Source organism: Melospiza georgiana, chromosome 2 (genome assembly GCF_028018845.1).
Source record: "Melospiza georgiana isolate bMelGeo1 chromosome 2, bMelGeo1.pri, whole genome shotgun sequence".
NCBI classification, from domain to species: Eukaryota; Metazoa; Chordata; class Aves; order Passeriformes; family Passerellidae; genus Melospiza; species Melospiza georgiana.
The window spans coordinates 79,645,453-79,670,017 of record NC_080431.1 but is presented as its reverse complement, the minus strand read 5'-3'; the positions used below and the strand labels follow the sequence as shown (position 1 = coordinate 79,670,017).

General features: G+C 40.2%; 1 protein-coding gene across 1 annotated transcript; it reads left to right on the top strand.

The window, feature by feature from the left end:
- Positions 1–956: 956 nt before the first annotated feature.
- On the top strand, positions 957–22,383 carry LOC131080190 (transient receptor potential cation channel subfamily V member 6-like). The gene is made up of 15 exons (XM_058018325.1): positions 957–1,087; positions 10,465–10,562; positions 10,974–11,096; positions 11,988–12,128; positions 12,662–12,760; positions 12,968–13,143; positions 13,997–14,143; positions 16,422–16,634; positions 16,953–17,039; positions 18,093–18,169; positions 18,356–18,521; positions 18,812–18,878; positions 19,464–19,732; positions 20,475–20,581; positions 22,110–22,383. The coding sequence occupies exons 1-15, from the start codon at positions 957–959 to the stop codon at positions 22,381–22,383; spliced, it is 2,175 nt and encodes a 724-aa protein (XP_057874308.1).
- Positions 22,384–24,565: the final 2,182 nt, after the last annotated feature.

Below are 24,565 nucleotides of genomic sequence, written 5' to 3'. Positions count from 1 at the left end.
ATTTGGTCTACTGCTTTGCAGACAAATACTCTCTGATCCTGAATATGTTTTTCTGCGCCAAAATCAAGTTTTTGTTAAAAAAAAACCAAACAAACAAACAAAAACAAAAACAAAAAACAAAACAAACAAAAAACCCCCCAAAAAAACAAAAAAACCCCCCAAAAACCAAAAAACCAGATTATGTTAAATGGAAATTCTCATCCCTTTCCTAAATAAGATTTTTCTGGAAGAAATGAGAAGAAACAAGGAGAGTTTGTAGAACATGAAATGAAAATGAAATATGTAAACTTTACATATTAATCTACATAAACTCTTCTTCCAGCTTGTGGAGTGAGGTGATTTCGTTTTACGTGGAGAAGGTGGAGTCTGTAAGGATAATTTCTTTAATGGGATTTGCAGACAGCTGAAGTGGGAGGTGTGTCCTCCTCTCTGCCACCTTCCCAGAGCCCTGTGTCTTTTAGGGCACGTTCCCACATGTTCACTCACCTTAAAGGTGTTTTGCCTGGCTTGCTCAGCTGTCTATTTCAAAATTGCTTACATGTTGCTTTCCAGAGGAATTCAGAGATACAAAAGGAGGATGATGGCTTCTAAAGCCTAGATATCAGAATCAAAATAGTACAAGCCTAGGACCTTGATGCTGTATGAATTCTTCAGTTGCTGTGCAGGGTCTTTTTGAGGGGTAGGCTGCTGGCGAGCTACTTCCAAATCAGACACACCTTTGGGTTGGGCTATTTTGGAAACTAAGTAATTGATGAGGCTCAAGGTATGGTCTGCTAGGAACAAGTGATTTTATTGTGTGTTTTTACAGGGACTGTGATCAGCTGATGCAGCTGATTGACAGTCTCCTCTGTAAGTAACTGGGGGCGGAGGAGCGGTGACCTGCAGTGAGCCCTCCCTAACTTTTTCCCTAAGTGGGGATTGCTGGCTTTCAGGCAAGAGAGGAAAGGGGACGGGATATGGGGGTACCTTTATTTGGGGAGAACAATCCCTTCTATTCCCGGATATGGAATGGACTAAGTCAGAAGCTGCAAGGCAAGAAATCCTGGGATAAACATCTGGATGAAATCTACTTACTCCAGCAGAAAAGGTACGGTGCACTTCAGCCTTCTTGTCTTCTCTTTCTTCTGCTGCTTTCCCTGTAGCTGATTCTCACTCTTCCCCCTTAGGCTTTTCTGCCAGTAGATAAACTTTAAACAACCCTGGAGCACTTTTCTCTATCAGATTTCTTCTTTCAAGGTGGAATGCTTCTGGAGTTCCAATCTTATCTGCTTTCACAGGTAGATTTACCAGGTTGCAGTTGAATTACCCTGAGTGCAGGACATCAGTCACAAATTAATAATGTATTCTCTTGTCTTTCCTGCTTCATTGGTAAAGCTCACAGGAAAATCATGAAGGTTTGTTTTTAATTGTTGTTATTATTGTCATCATTATCATTAACATTATTATTATTTTTAGGAGTGTGTGTGATGCATAGGCTGCAGTCAGCTGAAATAGTGGCGCTTTTTTTGTCAAGATTTGCCTTCTGTCTCTCTAAAGGTTGCTCTTACTGTGGGATAGAGTAGGCTTAATGTTGTTGAGCGTTTTGGGGGGTCAGTCAGCTCCTGGGTCAGACTGTGGTTTCTCAGACCTCTGACCTTGGTGTCGGCATGTACAGTGACTCCTCTTGGACCTTAGATTGTCCAGAGGATTGGCTGTGTCTTCCCATGTGAGCACTGAAGGCTTTTCGTTACTGCTGTGCAGGGCTGCTCCCTCCGCACACAGAAATGTGGGGCTATTAATGGAAATACAGCTGGATCTGCTTTTCATTGTCATTTCTGCATGCACAAATGCTGCACTACTCAAATAACAAATTGCTTCCAGTTGCTTGTAAAATCTGTTTTTTCTTTCCATGCATAACTCTGAACATCTGTGGGGACAAAAAGGTGACTGTGTGGGACAAAATCTATCTATACATAAGTATATGTACATATATGTATAGAAATATGCAAAGAAGCAGATCAAGAGGGACAAAAGTACACCTTTAGGGAAAGAATTGTATTGTTATCTAGCTTCTGACCAAGTAATAAAGCCTGTTCCAGTTTACTTCAGGGCAGTGGGACTTAAATACACTTAAAATGGGAGGGACAATGGGAACGACAGTGTTTCTGTGGAATGCTAAAGTGTTTACATTTTGACGTGTTCATGAAAAGCATCACAGGTAACTGAAAAATAAGTTCTCAGCAGATTCTGTAAGATCCAAATGAATACAAAATAGAACCTTAAATATATTAATACATCAAATTAATTATATTGATTACATACTAATAATTAATACTGATTAGTAATAAATTATAATACATTAATTTTTATTATTAGAACATTATCTTCATATTTTTAAGTCAAAGAGATGTGGAAGGAAGCTCTGCTGATCTCCATCTAACCTCCCACTTGAAGCTGAACTCTTGCCAGCAAGAGATCACATTGCTTAAGCTCTGTCTAGCTCACTCTTGAAAGCTTCCCAGGACAGAGATTCCACCATATCTTTAGGTACCTGCTGCAGTGCTGTAGTAACCTCCTAGTGAAAGAGTTTGTTTGTTTGTTTGTTTTTTCCCAAATATTCAACCTGATTTTGATGATATTCCTGTCCCTTGTTTACCATCTGCTGTTGCGAAGAGGGGTTTGGTCCCTTCCTTTTTGTTGCTCCCTTTCACAGGCTCCTGTTAGATTGCCACTTTTCTTTGCTTATTGGTCCTCATGAGTCATGTGCTACAGGCCCATGAACGTCTTGTGTGTTAATGGAGGAAAACATAAAAAATGTTAGTCATACAAACTCTTCTGCATAAACTTATTTTAGATCACTGCAGTGCAATCCCACTGGCCCCAAAGTAAACTTTTCTGTGCTTCTTTATAAAGCTCTCTGTAAAGCACATGCAGTGTGCATAATATTCCCTGTGAAATCAGGGTTGCGTGGGGATGTGATTGTTCCCTTCCATTTTAGGTCTATATATTTCCCACAGCTTTTAACTAACACAAATTAGCCTCCTGCTATTTGGTCACAAATTATGTGGTGCCAATATGTGAAAAAATCTTTTGCTGAAGAGGGACAGGACCAGCTCTTTCTCCTATTATCCTACTCTTTCCTTTCTTGTCCCCAGGGATGCTCAGAGTTTGAGGAGAGAAAAAAAAAATGAACATTTTGCAGAGGATTGGTTTTATTGCTTTCACATTTTTACTTATGTACAGATAGAAAACACAGCAGGAAGACCTTTGGTGACTGGTGTGTGGGAACTATTCTTGCGAAACCTCTGCTTTTGTGGAAAAACTGTTGCAAGCCAAAAGGGCTTTTACTATGTCCTGTCATTTTGTGGTACAGAACTGCAGTGTTGTGGCTTCAGCTTGAGTTCTTCTTAGTGAAAATGGTGTTGGAATAAATACAGTAATTAGCAGTGATTGAATTCTACTATTGTCTTATTGAAAGCCAGTGGTAAATATGTTACTGTTTAACTGGCATTCTCGGTTCACACACAGAAAGTCTGCAAGAGAAGAACAAGGCTTTTTTTTTTCCTGTCTGAGGCTGGTGATAATACCTGAAAACTGATTGTTTTGGTAGTTGTCACCTTCCCTGGCATTGATGTTAATTCTCTTTCTTGGTGTGAAACAGTCCTTTGAATCTTACTACCAGTAGATCTCAGCATTATACACAGAAAGGGGTTAATATTGCACTCTATAATATTCCCCCAGGGGAATCCAGGTTCAGAAAATGCAATACAATCTCCTAACACTGAAGAGGACTTAGAGTTTATTTGGCCTTAATCTTCTGGTTTCTCTCTCTTGAAGACTCTCCTTTTTAAACAGCCTGTAGCTCAATGTGGAGTCCCAGGGACAGTGGTCACATCTCATATGTGCCCTCTAGAATCCTCTAGAAGCAAACTCTGGGATCTGCAGAGCCTGAAGCATATGAACATAATCCCTCAACATAATTGATAATGATGGAGAACAGAAAGATGAATGCTTATGAAAATTTGGGCCTGATAGAGGTGAAGAAGGATCACATGTCTGTCACAGTGCAATAGATCCTCTAGGAATTATTTTCAGTGCAAGAGTTTCCAAGGAAATGTGAACAAATTCCTTCTACAATGTGACTGTAGAAAATCCACCCAATGAGAATTGCACTGTATGAGCAATATATAAATTAGAACACGTGAGTACATGGTAACAGTACTTGTTAATGTATAACAGTGATGTAGTATTTTTCCTCTTCTGTTGTCTGTATTATAACTTTGATTGGTTAATAGCAAGCAAAGCACAACTTGCATAACTTGCAGAGAGCAATGGTCATTCCAAAGATGTCACAACAAAACCTTTGGTTTCCACATTCTTTAGTGGCTCTTTAGTGTCCCAGACATATTAGCAAGGTGCTTTGCTTACCCCGGAAACAAATGTGGCACAAATAAGGAAGCAGCTCAGCCTAATGCAGGTGAGCTGGTTTGTTTAAGAGCTGTGCAGGGACACAGAGAGCCTGCAACTTCCACACAAATCATTCACTACCAAAAGCTGGCAGTGAATGAGATGTTCCCATAGTTTGGCTGTTCATTTGGCTAAACAACATTACTGAGTTGTCATCCCACAATCTAACGTAGGATTGTCCTGTCTTAAAATCCGCAATGCCTGTCAATATTAATTGGTTTGTTTGCTCCCAAAAGTGACAGTCAAATAAAGATGCCAGCTTTCAGTTCCAGCACTTCATTTATAGCTCGTTTCAACAACAGTGCTTCTGAGTAGTCAAGATGCAAAGAACAATTGGCTGCTGTGCATGAAATAAAATCAAAAGCATCAATAGCAGGATTTCTGGTCTTTTATTCTACTGATACACCTTCATCCTAATGAAAGTTTTGAGACTAATAATGGAAAACAGTCTCCCTAATTTCACAAGTGGAAAGATCCTCCAGAAGTCATGTTTCCCCAGCAATGCACAGACGTACACACCCAATCTCAGCCTAAGATGCATCTCAGGCTCATAGACTTAGGAAGTTATTTGATTTCCTAAACTTGGCCATAGGTTTCCACACAAAGAAGAAAACATGAAATTTTTGCCCTGAACCACCCCTCCAGCCCCCAAATTAAAAAGCTGTTAGAAAAAAATTTATTAAACACAGGGTGAGGAACACAACCTGCAATAAAACTGCAAGAAAATCCCTCTTGAGAAGGGCTGGAAGTACATCAGAGAAAAAATTTCTTTTATGACTGCTTCAGTGATAATAAATAACAACTAACAACTTCTGAACCATTAAAACAGTTCTAGCATGAGATTATTCTTACAATGCTCTCAGATGCAGAATTATAATAAAACAATATGTTAATGCAAGCAGAATGCCCTGCTGGAAATGACAGATCAAGATTTCTATTGCTTTGTGTGGCAGATAGTTAAATATCTGACAGGATAAGAATTCCCTATCAGTTTCTTGTCTAGTAACATTGGCAATTATTAACCTGTTTAATTTATTTCCAGAGAAGCTCTGTTTACTCTCAGCTGAAGGGGCTTTGACATACATGAGCAAGAGGTCCCAGTTGCTGAGTCTTGTTGCTGGTGCTGAAGAAGTTTTGCTGACCCTGTCGATTGTCCAAGCCCCTGTTATCTGGCTCCTTTTCACTCGGGGCAATTATTCCCTAACTCCTCCTTTGGCATCTTGCTAGGTGATTGCTTTGATCCTCTTTCAGCTGGTTGGCTTCCTCTGAGCAGCCCTGTGTGCTCCTGAAGGCTTTCTCACATTTACATGCACATGCTAGCAGAAGGGAGGGAGAAGATGAATCTCCTCTGGCATTTTCATGATTCATTCTGGGGCATGGGTATTCTGAGCACAACAGGGAAAGAAGAGAAAGCTAATATAATATTCTGATGATGAATTTATAGCTTAGGTTAAAATAACCACTTGAGAACCCCAGGAACTGACTCTCTATGGGCATAAAGCTTGAAGCTGGAACCAAACTTAAATTAGAGCAAAGAATGGGGAAATTCCATATAGTAAATGATTGAAGTTGTAGAATCTGATAAGGGAAGAACAGAAAGAGATGCTTCATTGCATTTCTGGTGAGTTCAGTCGTGAAATAGAAAATAGAATCTTCAGATTGGTTGTTGTCCAGACAGTTCACATATTTAACATATTTCCCTGTTCTGAAAGAATAATCATAGCAACCCAAATTCTTCTTTTTATAATGAAATTAGGACTTATTTACTAGTCTTTGCATTCTGTATCTCTCCATAAGTGAAATGAGCAGGCTGCACTCCAAAAGAACTGCTTAAGAAGCTAAAAGGGTACATATTACCAGCAGAAAGTGCTTGTGAAATCTTTAACCTTGTTTAGAACTGTTTTACATGACTCCCTCAGTCAGAATCTGACCTACATTTTATCTTCTCTTTGTTTCACAATGTATTTTCGGGTGCTCCTGATTTTGCCCTCACCTGTATTGGAAAAACAGCTCACGGCTTCCTGAGCACCTCATGGAATCACCTGTGAAGAAAACTGGCTGATAGTAAGGCATGACCAAGGCTCACTAATGCCTCCACACTGACACATTCCTTAGCTCAGCACGAAGAACCCAGGAGCACATCCAAGTGGATGCTCTTGGGGTTCTCCTTGCCCCTCAGAATTACTGGTTTGCTATCGAGCTGTGCTTAGCCTAAACTGATCCTGTAAGGCAACATCCAGTCTGCCTAGTGTTACAAACTTCACTTAGCTGGGTAAATCAGGGGCTTAGTGTTCCTTGATTCCATAGCTGTTGAAGGGGATGAACAGCATTAGAAGAGGAGCTTAACTTAGATGTGTGCTGAACTGTCTTCTTAAGGTGCCTGGAAATGTCTGCTGAATCATTTTCTGAAAGCCAGCCTCACTGTTCAATGACATAATGGTACTTTCAGGAAGCTAAGCATCTACTGTAGGCAGCTCTGTTAAGAGACTTAAGTTACAGATTTTGCCAGCTGCTGCTTTGACACTCAAAGGGGCCCAAGTAGTAAAATGCAAAACTCAGTGCTGTGTTTGATCTGTCAGAAAGACAGTTGGTTAAATATGCAGAAGTTAAATAATTGAAAATGTTTTGAAGGTTCTAAATTCAGGTGACTTCATTTAATTTTTTATATTAGCAAATTTGCTTCCCCTAGTTTTTGACATTTATATGCTCAGTACATTGCTGCAATGTATTAAAAATTAGTTGATAATTAGAATGGTATGTTTTAAATGAGGTTAAAATGTTTCCCCAATTCTGAGACAGAAAATTAAATGAGAGTAAAAGCATATGCCAGGAACATGTAACTCACAAACCTTTGAGACTTCACAAGCAGTGTGCCATGACATTTGCCAGCATTTCTGAGTTCTTCTTCTGGTTTGCTCTTTGGCCTGAGTTGTCTGGCATTTTAAGCCCAGTTGGAGGTTGCTGCAATAAGAAGAAATGTTTGACAATTTTGCCCTCAGTTTCCAAAACCTGAGCATAGTATTTTTTAGGTGCCTTCCTCATAGCAGTATCGGGATTGAATTAGTTGTTTACAAGAACTTTGGTAATTTTTGAGAGAAAGATACTGTGTTTGTGTCCTCCCGTGTCGTCTCTTGCCCAATCCTTCCTTCTCTCTGAGGTCATTTGAGGGATAAAGGCTTACCCAGTAAAGTATCAACATATTAATTGTAGCATTGTTTATACTATTGAAACCCCACCTCGTTCCCACTTCCTGCCTCTGAAACTTGTCTTTTCCAGAACCACAGAGTCTTTCTTAGCCAAAATAGTGGCAGAGGTGGCAAGCTGACTTCACTAACACCGAATCTTAAGACTTTTGCTTAGAGTGCCTCTTCATTTAGTTCCTGTTTGTTTGATCCTAGATGCAATCTCCTCATCAAATCATCTTGTCATTAGTTAGTAATCAAACTGACGCATGAGTAAGCTATAGAAGGAAGACTTCCCTAACTAAGAGTGTGAAGGACATATAAAAATATCTCAGAATGGCTTCCTGATTTGTTGAGGACGGTTCTTTTTATTGGGAGTGCTTTTATTTCTCCTCTGCTTTTCAGGGGTTTTCTAGTTTAGTTTTTAGAGAGTTGGATAATGCGGTGTTTTTGGTGATAGGAAGTGCTCATTTTGTGTAATGGTAAACATGATATTGAGGTATGCTTCGATTACTTGTAGCCCATGTCCCTTAATTTACACTTACTCAAATGATTTCTATTTATCTGTATAATTCCGATATTTTTTGTTTTGCTTTATCCCCCAAATTTTCTCAAGTATCTCCAGTTTCTTTCCACTATAAAGGAGAACACAACTGTCACATTTCAAGTGGATTAAGTCAGAGATAATAGCATACAAATTTCTTTTAGATTCAATATCTTGTTGTTCATAAGATAATTTAAAGCAAGAAATACATATTCCTGTGAGCCACAGAATTCATGTTACCTGCTTTCCTGTTGTTTTATTGTTAAACTGTCCTGTATTTAAGATGTCTGAGCTGCAGGAAGACATTTTTTGCAATGGCCATTCATATTCTCTGTGTCTCTGATGTGGGTTTAATTGTGGCTTATAACAGAGTTATATTCACAGGTAATGTACTCTCACTTCAGTGTTACCACTTAATGCAAGGCGCCTATTGCTTTATGTAGGATTTATCCCCAAAATCTTGTAACTAAATAATGCCAGAATACATGGAACATCACCAGGAGGAAGCATTTAGTGTATCTGCAGGTGTATGGTTTGACTAATGTATTTGTTCCACGTGGCTTTTTGGGAGGAGTCCTTAAGACAATTATTGCCAGTTGCTAGGTTGTAGTAAAGGGACTGGATACCAGATAGAGGCTGGTAGAAAAACAAGGGCTGGTTCATATCAGCTTGAATTTTTCATTTTCTACGGTAATCCTTAGACTTATTCCACATCACACATTGCAGCCTGACCTGGGCCACGCTAGATAATTAAGATCAAATTAAACATCTGTACTAGAAAACAGCAGAGGTGAGATAAAAGCACAAAATTTTAATTTGAACAGAGATCTAAAACTGACCTTGTCTTTTTGGGAGAAAGGAATCTCTTTCATACTGAAAACTCATGAGACATAAATTTTTTCTTTTGGTTTGAGAGGCTTCTTCCCTTTTAATATTTATCTCCTGAATATGGATACTTGTAATTCTTTATTTGTATAAAATCAAGAAATCTAAAAGCCCACTTCAAATCATTTTTCAATTTATGATTTAAAAGATGGACCTGAAAATACTCAAGGACAACAGAAATATTTACCTCAATTTTGTAGATTTTGTTCTTTTTAAAATTTTGTGTGGTCAATTCATGATTTCGAACATTGGCAAACCTTTTTTGGATGCTGAACAAACACTGCAAGCTCTGTTCAGGTACTTACACAAATGGATAGGAACACTACCTGGAGCCTTCTCTTTTCCAGGCTAAACAGTCACAGTTCTCTCAGCCTTTCCTCATCTGAGAGATGTTCTATTCCATTATCATTTTTTGCCTTTTGCTGAACTCTCTCCAGTAGCTCCATCTGTGTTTTGTACTGAAGATCCTAAGACCTGGATACAGGGCTCTAGGTATGGCATTACCAGAGCTGAGTAGAGGGGGAGGGTCACCTCCCTTCACCTGTTGTTTGCTTCCAAAGCCCTTGCTGCAGTGAGGTTTGGTGGCTGTACTTATAAATTCTTCATCAAGCCCAAAAGATACACTCAAATAATCCAGATCCTCATGGAAGACTCGAGGGCATGCTTCAGCTACAAGTGAACCACTCTGTCTGGAACTTGTTTGAGCACATGCTCTTTCCCAGGACATGAACATATTTCAGTTCTTGACAATTTCCTCAGTTCTCTCAGAGAAAAAAGAGAAAAAAGTAGTATAGCTAAGCTATCAATTTTTTCTCCATAACTTTGTATGTGGAAGAACTACATTTCAGAACTCAGTCTCTTAATTACAGGAAGTGCTGCCAGGATACAGATGGAATTCCTGTTTTCCCTTTTCTATCCACTATGGGAGCAAATCAGACAGCAATCTCTTCTTAATTTATTGTGCTGTGTGAGGAAGCAACTGGCTTTTTCTGGCTCCTGAGATAATTCCTTGCAGAAGGGCTTCAATGACCCATCATTCACTATTTCTGTGCCTCAAAAAGTGGGATATAAAAACAATAAACATTTTGGTTTAGGCAGCTTTCCCTCTGCTGCCACCATATGGCTCAGCACCAGTAAGCCTAGAGATGATGAACTTCAGTGTGTTTTTAGAATTGCACTGCTCTGCTTTTTCCTGGGGTTTTTTGTTGGTTTTCTTTGGTTTTGGTTTTTTTTTTTCCCTCTTTTGATGCATTCAAAGCATACCTCAGATGGTAGATGTGCATTGCTGATTTTTCAGTGAAAATGTTCAGGATACAAACTGTCTCGAGCAAAGGCCATGCTAGCTCTGGAGAGAGGCACTGTGTGTTTGACTTTGTTCCTTATCAGCCACTTTTTTCTTGACTCCAGGATCTGGGAATCCCCACTCCTCCAGGCTGCCAAAGAGAACAACCTTGCTGCCATTAGGAAGCTTCTCACTGACGGAACATGTGATATCTATCAGAGAGGTAACTGGGATTACTTGAAAAAAATGGTTTTCTGTGAAAGGCAAGAACTTCCTACAGTGAGAAGTTTGTTAGTTTGCTAAAACATTTGCTTCAGCAGACTCAGATGACTTAACTCTATGTCAGCAGCTTTGCAACAAAGTGAGTTTTCTGACTTGGTTGTGCTTATTCACTTCATGCCTGAGGTCAGCTGTCCCTTACAGACACCTGAAGTTTCTGCTCAGTTTTCAGATTTTGTTGAAGTGAAGGACAGAGATGTGCAGTTGTGTGGCTGTACCAGGCACTACTCAGGGGAGGACATAGCCCTCCTGTAATACTCCACCTCAGTGAATCTATTTCTGCCTTTTTTTTTTTTCCTGCTTTCTGTACAGTTGAACGTTTTGATGATTCTCATGCTTTTCCTACCGTTTCTAGGTGCGGTGGGAGAGACTGCCCTTCATATCGCTGCCATGTATGATAACTTGGAGGCAGCAGTGGCTCTGATGGAAGCAGCTCCTGAGCTTATCAATGAGAGGATGACATCAGAACTTTATGAAGGTAATGTCACTGGGAATGAGGATGGGCAGGATTCCCTGCAGGAGGGGAGAGGAAGTACTACTTGTACATTTGGGAAAATGGCTTATACGGTCCCTGGTTCAATATGTTGCTGAACTGTTATGCAGCAAAACCAACATGCAAAAGGCTTCTGACTTTTCTTGGAAGGTGGAATTATATTAAACATGAGTACACATGTGCAAACATGCAAAGGCCTTGACCAGGGAATTGCAAGGGATTGGAAAAGGATTGCAAGGATATATACAGTTTGCTTTCTGACATACTTGTTTGTAAAAAAGGGATATCTGCCTGACTTCCCTTGAAAGGAGAAAAAGTAGTTATTTGGTTGAGAAAATGAGAAATGTGGCCACTGCTTTTGAAGCTAGACTCTTACCCAGAGTTTTAAAGAATGCTTCTGGTTGACTAGACAGAAATTCCAGTCTGAATCTCAAAAACAACAAAATAACAATAATGGGATTTTTAAAACTCTGAAGCCTAGTTTGAAAGATAAGAGAAAGTCTTCTGGAGTTTCATCTTGACCTTATCTTCATTTCTTATGAAGGAAAGCACAGTCAATCTCATGACTTTCTGTTTGCTTCCCAGGAGAGAGTGACATGTCTTGATTTTTCCTAGAAAAAAAAAATCTAGAGAATGCACCCTGTTGGGTTTTTTTGGCAATTTTAAAGTCAGTTTTAATAAATTAATGAAAATATATAAGTAGAACGGAACCTCTGGAAAATCTCTAGCATAATACTTTGCACACAACAGGGATAACCTCAAAGCCAATTCCTGTAGCTGCTGTCCATTTACCGTGACTAACACGTGAACTGCAGGCTGCTGATCAGGCTGAAGTTGCTTTCTTGAAAGGCATGGTTTTGTTTCTGTGTCTTGCAGGGCAGACAGCTCTCCACATTGCAGCAGCCAACCAGAACACCATGCTGGTGAAGGCTTTGCTGAAGAGAGGAGCCAATGCCAGCACAGCAAGGGCCACGGGGCACTTCTTCAGGCGCAGCTCCCAGAACCTTTTCTATTTTGGTACAGCCTTAACTTCTCCCCTTGCTGCTATAGGAGGGAACCAGCAGAGTGCTGAGGGGACATGGGGAGCCTTACTTTAGTCCCCATCTAAAGTGGATAAGCAGAGGATCCTATCTGCAAGTGTCATCAGAGATACACCTTTTAGCAGAGAGCGAGACTTCCTCTGAGTGTGTGAATGCTATGTGAATACAAACAATACACATTTTATAGATTGGCATGTCTGCAAATAAATACATATATTGTATAAAAATTGTAATTTAGTGTCTTCCTAGCAGCTAATTACTTGTCAACCTTCTTATGGAGGTAAACCATTGAAAAGAGCATTTCTTCCTTTTAGTGTTGTGTTGGATGGGTCTTCTTTAACCTTTCTGATTAGGATGAGAAGTGGGGCAGGAAGTTTACAAGTTACCTAAAGTAACTCCTCCTTTCATATCCTGTGGCTTCATAGCATGGATAGCTTTTCCTCAGCATGCTTCAACCTCCCCTACCTCCTGGATCCCTAATGCTGTTTCTCCCCATTTCTTTCATTTCAGGAGAACATGTTTTATCATTTGCCGCCTGTGTGGGAAATGAGGAAATTGTGCAGCTGCTCATTGAAAATGGAGCTGACATTAAGGCTCAAGATTCTCTGGGTATGTGCTGTGGGGCTCAGTGAATTGCACAGAGTGGATCTGGACATTTTAATTCAGGCTGTCATCCGTGCATGCAAATATTCTTCTCTCACTAGAAACAGCTGTGGGATGAGGGATATGAGGAAAATAAAAGCCATCAGTCCATTCTCAGTCTTTGCACAGGGCTGGGCTATTCCAGATGCTTCATCCAGTCTGCTTCCTTCATAGGTAACACTGTTCTTCACATCCTGGTTCTCCAGCCTAATAAGACGTTTGCCTGCCACATGTACAGCCTGATACTTTCCTATGACAGGAACAAAGAGGGACCAGGGTCACTTGAACTGATTCCTAACAATGAGGGGCTTAGTCCATTCAAACTGGCTGGAGTTGAAGGCAACACTGTGGTGAGTTTGTGTGACACTGGTACCTCTGTGCAAAAGAAATGGAGACCTTGAAATAACATCATTGAGAGCAAGGGTGTTTGTGCATGTTCCTAGTGGGTAACTTGTAACAAGATTTTTTTTTCTAGAAGTCTTATGTAGGTCCCAAAAACCCTTATAAGAAATTTCTTTACCCTAATGAAAGAAATGAATGCTTACAGAATAGATATTTTCCCCAATTTTTGGAGCATTTGAGTTAAACAGGTGTTAACCAACACATTTAACCCAAGTAATTTTTTGAAAGGCTCACAGAAATTATTGTCTAGATATCATTACTTTAAAAGTGACACATGAGAAACCTCTTTGGATACCCACAGGCATTTATTCACAGACAAAATCTTAGCATTTAATGCAAACCCTCATCCTTCCACTCACTGAGAAGTCAAAGTTAGTTAGTGTTTCTTCTGTAGATTCACAAGGGACAGGATCATTTCCCTTGTCACACCTCTTTTCTGATGTCTTGTAGAAGAGTATTAAAACATTTTTTTCCTAATCAACATGTAATTCCATCTTAAGTCTATTGTCAGGAACTATAACTGTGTCAAGTAACTTTAGTAGTTTGATTAGAATATAGAGTAAAAATAACTCATCCTTTACGTCAAGCATGAACTAATAATCAAATGGGAATCAGAAAAATTTCTTCCACTTCTTAACCTGCAGTAATTGTTCCCAAGAGATATGAGAACCACAACAGCTACCAAGTTGAAGGAAAGCACGTCCTAATTGAGGGTTTTGAACAACTTTATTTGTTCTCATTGCAAATACACTATATACTGGAAAGATTCTGATATCCTTGCTTCCGTTCTTTTCTCCTCAGATGTTTCAATACCTTATGCAGAAGCGGAAGCAGAATCTCTGGTCCTTTGGCCCCTTGAGCACTGTGCTGTATGATATCACAGAGATTGACTCCTGGGCTGAAGATCAGTCCTTCCTTGAGCTCATAGTATCCACCAAGAAGAGAGAGGTACTGCACTGCATGCACTCTGTGTGCAGACCATGGTGATTATAGAAGGGAAATAATGATGAGTTTGAGGGTTCAAGCTCACTGATGCAATCCATAGAGCAAGGACTTTGTACCATGAGCTGCAGAGGACACATGAAGTATGGGGGTTTATTAATGGTGTGGCTACATCTGATGCTTTACGTACACTTTCTTCTGAGGTGTGAAAATTGAAGGTTATTGAAAGAACTAGACATGAACAAGCTACAGAAAAGGGTTTCTCTCAGCAGGCTCAAAGATACACTAAGAACCTGTAGAGTAGCTCTAGCAAGTATCTTCCTGTACCTGTGATACTGATTAACTCTCAGAATATCCCTGTGAGACAGGAGTACATTCAGAAATCCTAAACTGGAGTGCATTTAAAAACCACTCGCTGTTATTATTCCCTTCATTTAATGACAGGTTATGACTCAAAACAAAGTGGGTGAATTATCTCTGCTGTAGGCTCAAAAGCTTGTAAAGGGATTAATAAGACAAAAATAGCTGAGTGTAATGGCAAGCTTTGACAGATCTCCCTAGTACTTTCAAGGTACACAACCCCATCAGTTGCAATGACCTTAAATGATCCTAACAGGACAGGAAATGAATCAGAAGACACTTCAATTAGCACAGTTCTGCCCATCCTGTATTATTTCCACCTATCAAAATTTTAGTGTAACCTTTCTGACTGAAGTTTGTGCTTCTGGAGAGCTTAGCTATGTAGCTGCTATGTCTATGGAGCTCCCATTTGCTCTTATGTGAAATTCTAAATTTCTGTGAGTGGGGATGCATATGGAAATCCAGGGAAAAGCAGTCCTTATCAAAAAATATAGCAGGCTAAGAAGTTGTCTGCTTTAGAAGACTAAACCATAATTCTAAAAAGAAAGCAGAATATTGGGCCTCTCTTATCCCAAAACATTCATATAGTGCATGCAGATCCAAGAATCCTAATTTCAGAGGATAAGATGTCCCCAAATATCAAGAGATATAGTGATTTATTTTCCAGAATGCTCCTCCTTATATGCAGTTGCAATTTTTGATGCATAGCTAGTAATTCTTTTTTGCAATTGATATGTTTGGTCCAAAATGTTTGCTGTCTCTCTAGAAGAATGCCACGTGTAACCCCATCCCATCTTCCTCTCCCAGTTCAATATTGGATTAGAGAAGCACCTTTAGACCCCAGACAGAAGCAGGTTCCTCTTGTATTAAGGGGAATGCATGCATACATTGGTACTAAGATGTATTTTCTGATCCTGAAGTGGTTGAAAAGTAAAAAAAAATAGATGGGAAGATTATACTAAGCTTCAAATTGGTATTATTCCTTTGAAAATGAAATCTACTCTCCTATGCAAAGAATTCTGGGATGCTGACTTCTGCAGAAACCGGAACACCCATAGGTGGATTCTCTCTCATGCAGTTTTGATCCTTTATGATGTTTCATAGGCCATTCAAGAGTTTTGCTGGAGTCTTGTCCATTTATGGAAACATTCCCTGCACTTTGTGCACTCAGCAATTTTTGGCTGACTTAGAGGAAACAGGGCATTGTAGCAAGAGAAGAAAAACATCCAGAGTGCATTAAGTAGTTTTTCTTTAAAGTAATCCAGTCACAACAATTTGACTCACATTTTCTTCTCACTTACTACAGTGGTCCCCTAAACAACAGAAGGTAAGTCTAGTAATATTTAATAAAGTGCGCGGCTCAAATTCATAAGTTGTAAAGCACACCTGTCTCTCCTACTTGTGCTCTGTCAGTCTTCTAGTGTAAGCTGAAAGCTTGATATAGGCAACTCAATTAATTATCATCCAGATAATAGGGCAGAAACTTAAAAGGCAGTATTTTTACATAAGCCATAGAGCATCAGAAAAGTACAAATATCTTTTAGGAGAATGTTTCAGTTTTCTTATTTTAAAATGCCTGATACAGAAACTTGTGTTATTGTGCTAACAGGAATATTCTGTCATCCTCAGTTCTATGTTCCTACACAGAGGACAAATTTATTCCAGTATCTAATGTGCTTTTCCACTGGTACTCAACAGCTGTTCTCTGCAGAATATATTTCTTTTTTCCAAAGCTCTTTATTGTCAGACTGAGAAAATCCAATGCCCACTAGATCATTCCACTTTTGCAAAGTAAATTCAGTTTCATAATGCTGAATAGGGCAGATGAGAATAGTTTGTTAACACTCTCTCAGGAAAAGTTGCAAATGCTGTTTATGAAACAATGTGCTTTTGGCAATTAATTCCTCCTTTCTCTCTTCCTCAGGCACGCCAGATCTTGGACCTAACGCCTGTGAAGGAGCTGGTGAGCCTGAAGTGGAACATGTATGGTCGTCCCTATTTCTGTTTCCTGGCCTTGTTCTACATCCTCTACATGGTCTGCTTCACCATGTGCTGCGTCTACCGGCCCCTCAAGCCCCGCACAGACAACAGAACCAGCAGCAGGGACAACACAGTCTATGTCCAGAAAATGCTCCAGGTACTGTGGCTGTACGAGTCAGAGCCCCATTGGGCAATTCCCATCTAACCTAGTTAACTGGAAAGGCCAATCCTTGCCCAGTCCTCAGCTATTGCAGCTGTCCTCCTCCCTTCTCTCAGCCAGCTGACCTTTGTCAGGGAGGAATAGGAGGTGTGCTCTGTGCTCCATTGCTGTGGCTGGGCTGGTTCCTCTGGCATTGCCAGGTCTACTCATGTTTATTATAAGTAACAACAGGCTTTCTCCTCCCCATCCTCTTTTAAAATTTACTTTCACTTTATTTAAAATTTAATTTTGCTTTTCATTAACTTTATTCTTCAGGAATCATATGTGGCATATGAGGATGAGCTAAGGCTGGTGGGGGAGCTGATCACAGTCATTGGAGCTGTAGTAATTTTGGTCCTTGAGGTAAGAGAAACAGCTATACAGTTTCAAGTTTCATCAAGGCAGATTTTATTTACTAGACAAACATGGATTTGTGCTCACTACTTGGTAGGGCTTATTTGCTTAGTCTGAGTGCTTCAGCATAGGTCTATGGCAATAGGCATTGCCAACAGTATCTATTAGATGAGACAGAGACTGTGGCAATGTCCTAGTAAGGCTCCAGGTGCGGAAGAAGCAATTAGAAGGATTGGTTGCACTCTCAAATACTGTCTGCAGGGTAATCCACAGTTCCTGTTAGCACCATCCATGGTCCAGCTGACTCCCAGATGTTGCTTCATCCAGCGCCCATAAATATTCCTGCGTTTAGGGCTCCTGGGTAAAGTGATTTCTGCGCATAAACAGAAAAGTTTGTATTTAATTGGAGGTCAGTTACTCTACAGGCTTGTAACAGGACCCTTTCTCAATTACCCCCCACTTGATCTTATTATAATAGGAAATAGAAGATTGAAACTTTTTTGAGAAAGCTCAAAAGATGATGGCAGGAAGAACTGAAGATAAAACAGGTCTTGTAAATAGCTTTCTGCCTATATGGGGTGCATCAGGCACAGTGTAACCAGCTGGCCAAAGGAGGTGATTGCCCCCTCTCTGCTCTGCACTGGTGTGACCTCAGCTTGAGTGCAGTGTGCGGTTTTGATTCTATGGTATGTTCCAGAAGGACAAGTCCTTCTTCCTGTGCTTAGTCAGGACTCTGGGGCTAAGTCTAGAACCAGCACAGTGTGAATTATAACAAACTCCTTTGGTTCCCCAAGAAGGTCTTTTTTGTCTTGTTACTGAGGCACCTCTCTGTGACAAGTCTCTCAATCTGCCCAAGCATTCTTAGATTTTTCAGCAATCTCTGTCTCATCCCAAGAAGGGCCCACCTGGCTCAACCATTCTGATTTTACAGTAGCATAGAAATTGATCCATCAAAGGAGATGGGGCTGACCCTAAGAACCTGTGAATATTGGTGGTTGCTATGACATTAGTAATGTTGTGGAAACTGTCTGAGTCCTTAAGTTAACAGGACATCTCTCTTAGATTCCAGATATCCTTAGAGTTGGAGCAGCAAAATACTTTGGACAAACAATCCTAGGAGGGCCTTTTCACATAATTGTGTAAGTATAGAACATGATAAGTTTAATAAATATATTGTCTATCATTTTCTCCACTGCTCTCTTTTGCCAGATGAGTCACTTTCTCCATTTTTTTTAGAGTATTCTTTCTCTGGATTTATTTCACTTAATGGCTCGGCTAATATTTCCTTTACTGAACTTCTTTTTGCTGTCTCCTCTTCCTTGCAGCATCACCTATGCTTGCATGATCCTGGTGACCATGGTGATGCGCCTCACCAGCACGACTGGGGAGGTGGTGCCCATGTCCTTCGCCCTGGTGCTGGGGTGGTGCAACGTCATGTACTTCGCTCGGGGCTTCCAGATGCTCGGACCTTTCACCATCATGATCCAGAAGGTGTGAGACGCAAACAAGTATGGGCTGTCCTGGCACCTCTTTGCAGATAGGGAGAACTGCGGGAATACTTTTTCCCCCCCTCAGGACTATTTGCTTAATTTTGTATTCATGCCAAAGGGACAGGTTCTTGTCTGCACAGAGTGTTTTAGAACTTTCACATTCTCTCTTTAGTGCAAAGGTTTCCCTTAGTGTGTTCATGGACTTAGAATCTGGAAAAAGGTTTTCATGGGGTGGCACTGTGCCTTGGTGGAGCAGCTGGGCCTCATGGTGGCTCTGTCTTTGCTCTACAGATGATATTTGGAGATCTCATGCGCTTTTGCTGGCTCATGGCTGTGGTGATATTAGGCTTTGCATCAGGTGAGTCTACAAAGAGAAAATAACCATATGCTACCTCTGCCAACTGCTTTGGTATGAATTAAGAATGTGGGTTTTGATTAAATATCTGGTTGACTTCCGAATAGCTGGGAAAACTGGTGATGATGTTTAGCTTGTATTTCTCTGAGCATGGTCACTTTCCCACTACTGAGTTCTGTTCTCAAACCATGAGTTTGGTTTTCAATTCTTGCTCTTTCCAGGGTCGTAGAAGCTAGGATAATTCATATAATTCCATGTATTTTTAAGTCAAGATTTAAGAACATACTGCATTTATTATATTTTTCTCTGGAAAATTTGATTAGCACACATAGCTTTATTATATTCTTGAGGATGAAAAAAATTACTACTTTGAGAAATAAATAAATAATCAAAGTAATTTTGGGTCATTTTATCATGGAGATCAGTGATTCAAATCAGTGATTTGTCCTTGCATAGAAGCACATGCAGGTCCTGCCCAGACCATTTTTTTGGTCAGAATCTCCTATAGGATTCTGTTATTCCTCCTGGAATGTGATTCCTGTTGTTAAACTCTCTATTTTTTTTTTCTCCTGATTTCTCCTCTTCCAGCTTTTTACATCATCTTCCAGACAGAGAACCCTGAAAACCTGGGGCAGTTCTACAACTATCCCATGTCCTTGTTCACCACTTTTGAGCTCTTCCTCACTATCATTGATGGCCCTGCAAACTACGATGTGGACCTGCCCTTTATGTACAGCGTGGTGTACTTTGCTTTTGCCATCATTGCCACCCTCCTTATGCTCAACTTGTTAATTGCCATGATGGGTGACACCCACTGGAGAGTGGCCCATGAGCAGGATGAGCTCTGGAGAGCACAGGTAATCTAGTTAAGGTGGGCATTCCTACCTTATTTCAAATAGCAGCTAGAAGCTCATCAGCCTTTGTTGTTCATGCTCCCTAGAAGTTTGTTCCCTATGCGGGGAATCTCTTGTTAAATAGAATTGAAGTTGCCTCTTTTTTTTTGCAAATCACATTGCTGTGTAACTGAGAGTCAAATTATAATTATAGGGGTTGAATGAAGGGGGATAGAACACTAGGTAATGATTACAGGAAGGCCACAAATGTCTTTTGATCCACTAAAAGAAGCTGGCCTGACTGTCTTGGTCAAAAGGCAAAGAAATTCAGACAGTTCTGTAGCTAATCAACAGGAAATCCATTTCCCCTGCTTTTCTGTGAGAAAGAAGTCAGACAAATGGTAAAATGTAGTCATGTGGCCACAGTGGCAAGTTCTGATGACAATTAAAATGGGTATAGATACTGTCCTCTTCTCTAGCTTGCAATTAATTACCCTCATCGTTTCCATGAGGTATAAAAGGAAGAAAATGGAACAGAGTTTTAAGACCACCATTACTTCTTCAAAACATGTCACAGTTAAATCTAAGTTAGTGACTGCCTTATTTGAAATGGAGTATAGACTCTATAATTGTTTTTTTTCCCTTAAGGAGCTGTAATGTAGTACAGTATGGGTTGGTGCTGATGAAACAAATATTTTTGAAAGAGAGTCTTTTTTTTTTTTTTTTTCTAATTCGTCTGAGCATTTTCCTTTTTCTCGTTCCAAAGGTTGTTGCCACTACTGTGATGTTGGAGCGGAAGCTGCCGCGCTGCCTCTGGCCCCGCTCGGGAATCTGTGGGCGGGAGTTCGGGCTGGGGGACCGATGGTATCTCAGGTGAGTTCCCTTGCAGTGGGCGCATGTCAGGACCCAGGGAGAAGAACCCAATGTACGGATGTTAATAAGAAGCCTTTCCAGTGGTCTGGAGAGTGTTGGAAGTGCTGTGCTTACAGAATACAGACCCCAATCTGTTTTCTGTCTGTGACTGATAGATAGACAAGCACTGTCCCCCTCAGAAAGCTCTGCTGTACATTCCCTTGTGAAATCAGCTGATGCCTTCAGTAGTCACATTGGACAGACCCTCAGAAACTGCATGCATTATAAGACCTGAATTTTTCTTTCAAACTTCTTGTAATGACTATCACTGAACTTCACTGCTGTGCTTGGTCAGCCGTCCCTGTCCCTTGGATACATGAAATGGCAAAGGCAGAATCAATCTATCAGACATTCAACAGCAATGAGCTGCCCTGTGAATGACTCAAAATCAGAACAGGAATAATTAAAGTTAAAATTCCTTTCTTGAGTGAACTTAGTAAATATGTTATACTTTGCAATTACTGTGTCAGGTGGGAAAGGCACAGGTCCAGGATTTCAGTTTAGGTAGTGAACTAAAATACTGTCTGTAGTCTGGATAATACTAAATTCCTCATTATTTCTGATTTTAATCAATATTTATGCTGGGTGAGAAAAGAAATAACTTTTGGGCATTTATCTTTTCTAACTGTGCAAACTTTTGCTGAAAAAGCCAGAAGGGGGAGTGGTGGCTGTATGAATCATAGAATCATAGACTCATAGAATATCCTGAGTTGGAAGGGACCCACAAAGATCATCAAATTCCAACTCCTGGTCCAGCACAGGACTTTCTGCAGGCTTTGCAGACAAACTGAGCCTTGTGGATTTTCATATTTACTGGGCAGAACAAGCAGACTTAAAGTGGTGCCAATATGCAACACTTTCAGTCCAAGGCGCGGAATATAGAAATATATTGCATGAGCAATGTCCCAGAAATTCACGGGGAATAATTGAGAATGCCAATTATTCACTGGATGCTGTGAGGAAAGAGTGCTGTGATTTAGTTCTGTCAAATCACATGGGTGTTCTTTATACATGTGTGAGATAATAATTCAGAAGACAATCTGTAAGTAATGTAGAGGATTGGTGGAAGTGGAGCAGTTAAATAAAAGTTCAGCAAGAGATGAGTGACATCCTGAGGCTGGCAGCCATAGAGTATCAGAGGAGGAAAGACAAGAACAGAGAAAATAAATTAATATATGCATGTATATGAATAAATGCATATATCAAGGTCTTCCAATTGCTTACAGCTGGGAAAATGGAAAGGGCAAATCACCATGGATTTGTGGAAGGACAGGAAACCATGGGCAGACAAAGGTACTGAAGTCAGTGATGAGGACGAAGGTCTAGGAGATAACTGTGCTAGCAGCCTCTAGCGTCCTGCCTATAATCAATTTCCTGTGCAGATTTTTCTGGAATATCTGTGTCAGTAGCCTTGCTTTGCGGAGGGGTTTTGTTGATGAACCGGCACTTTTCTGCTTCATTCAGTTTATATTTTCTAATCCTCTTCCAGAATTGAAGACAGGGTTGATCCCAACAAGCACAAGATTATGCGGTACACAGAGGCATTTAAGGTTCAGGATAGGGATCACTATGATAAAGGTTCAGAAAAGCTGGAAACCAACGGGGACACCTTGTGCAAGAAGGAAATGTCTGCTCTGTCTCTGTCACGGAGCACATCCAGAACCAGTTCTCACCGTGGCTGGGAGATCCTGAGGCGGAACACCTTCCGCCAGCTCTGTGGGGAGGTCGGTCCTGCCGTGGATGAGGAGGTCTATGATGTCTAAGAAGCCTCTATTTTCACTCTGCAATATGTGAAGTGGCCCTTTTGCCATGACAGTTGTCTTCTGCAGCTGTTCATGCACTCCCCATCATGCCACACGCACTCATCAGCCTTGGAGAACTGTGCTGGTGAAGATTTTGTGAGCAGTTCATGACACCTGTGCTATGACAAAAGAATGCAATTTTTTCTCTCCTACTTATACGCGTCCCTGCAATTGCACTGATATTTGCACCAAGCTGGTGGGCTTGTTGAGCTGTGTGATGCAAATGATCAAAAGAAGCCTGCAATGGGATTTCATCCATTTACAATGAAGTGATCACAGTAAGCCCTCTTCCAGACTGTTACATAGAGTATAATCTTCCCCTCCAAGTTTCACAAAATTGCAAGGCTCTCATAGCAAAGAATGACTGAAGTTCTGATTTATGATTTTATACAGAACAGAAAAAAACCCCCAAACTCCCACAAATCCTGTAACGGATCTCAGGAATGAAGATGGTTGTTGACACTGTGATGTTTGAAAAGGACTGTAACTACTCAGCTGGCATTCAGGGCCTGACAGATTTTGCCCTCTGAAGAAAGGCAGTCTCCATTAACTGCAATTTCAACATTTCTGGCTTAGTAGGACTGTTTTGGTTTTGGTTTGGTTTGCTTGTTTGGATTTTTTATTGGTGATGGATGTTTTTGTTTGTTTTAAATTTTTGTCATATGAATGCACTTTAAGCTTTTGAAAACATGTGATTGCTATTCCTGGGAGGATTCTGAAGTGGGAACTTCTTTTCCAATTGAGAGAGTGTATGACCTGGTTAGGTGACTTTCAGCAGTGTGAAATTTCAGCAGATATTTATCTCCCAAGTAAGCTAAAGCTGGTCTTTTGTTTTTTGTGGAAGAATAGGTTTCTGAACCAGAGTTCCCTGACTTATAACTGAGCCATCAAGGTTGAGTAGTGAGCTCCTATTTAACACTGAAAGAAATGGTGAGGAGATGTTGGATAGATGAATAAGAGCTATTGCAGAGACAGTTCAGAAACTGGTGCTCACTCTGTCTCTCTCTGGAGATCTAAAACCATCCAATGAACAACTTAAAGTCTAAAACTGTCCAATGAACAACTGATTTGAACAGTAAACCAGTTGGATGAATGTCTAAAACTGTCCAACGAACAGCTATCAACAGTTCCCTTCCAGGCGTGTGCCAGTCTATCATCTGCCTCAGGCCACTTTAAGAAAAATGAAGAAATGTTCAGAGAAATGGACAGTCATTTCAGGGTTTCTTTTTGTATTCTCAGGAGTGTGGAGTTTCATTCCAGTAGCAGAAGTTAAGCAGAAAGCAATCCACGGTCTTAACATTTCCTTCCAATGGTACTAGTAACAGCAACGTTGTTGTTTAAGAAATTAAAGGTTATTATCTAGCACTAGACTTTGAGCCAAATCACCCTGTGATAATCAAAGCAGACAATGAAAAAACTGAATCCAGTGGATTTCTGATTGTATTGAAATATCACTGCAAACCTCTCCTACACATTTTCACTTGCAGGTGCTGTAATGAGTATCATGACCTTTGCAATCATGTGTATTTATTTAAATGCCCACTTTCTCTTACTTGAATAATTTTTTTCTTTGTCCTCCAATGGAAGACAGACAGAAGGATGTCATTCTGGAATTCAACGGTATGATTGTATGCTTTTGAGTTGACTGATGTTATTGAATTGAAGCTGTTGCCTGGTCTCAGTCACTGAAGTGCTGTCAGTCCTTCCAAAAACCTTTGGTTCTTCTCACTGGTGATCTATGGAAATGGGAGCAATGTGGTATGTTAACCAGAACTGTGAAATGTTGTTCTGATTGTAGATTAATTTTATTTCATGGTGGATAGGCAATAGCCAGAAGGGGAGAACTAAGGATTTCCATATCCTATCCCTGGCCCCAAATATGGTAGAATTCTTAGGAGTTTGAAAACCACTGAAATACAGTTATGATGCAACCACATACAGTCATTTCTATGATAGAACTCCCTCTTTTGACAAAATAATGATAATGATAATAATAATAATGGTAGTTTGAAGTACCAGTTGTGTAAGCCCTGGTTCTGATTTTGCATTCTTCTTCATTGTTATAAACATTGAGTAATTTGATCTTAGATATTAAAACAACACTTTGACATGGCAGGAGGCAGAACATAACTTAGTTATCAGT

Bases quoted from the DNA above. Each gene is read 5' to 3' on its own strand.
- LOC131080190 (XM_058018325.1), top strand. From the start codon at position 957: ATGGGGGTACCTTTATTTGGGGAGAACAATCCCTTCTATTCCCGGATA. The intron at 11,097-11,987 runs GTAATGTCACTG...TGTGTCTTGCAG, and splicing joins GACATCAGAACTTTATGAAG to GGCAGACAGCTCTCCACATT. The intron at 18,879-19,463 runs GTGAGTCTACAA...CTCCTCTTCCAG, and splicing joins GATATTAGGCTTTGCATCAG to CTTTTTACATCATCTTCCAG.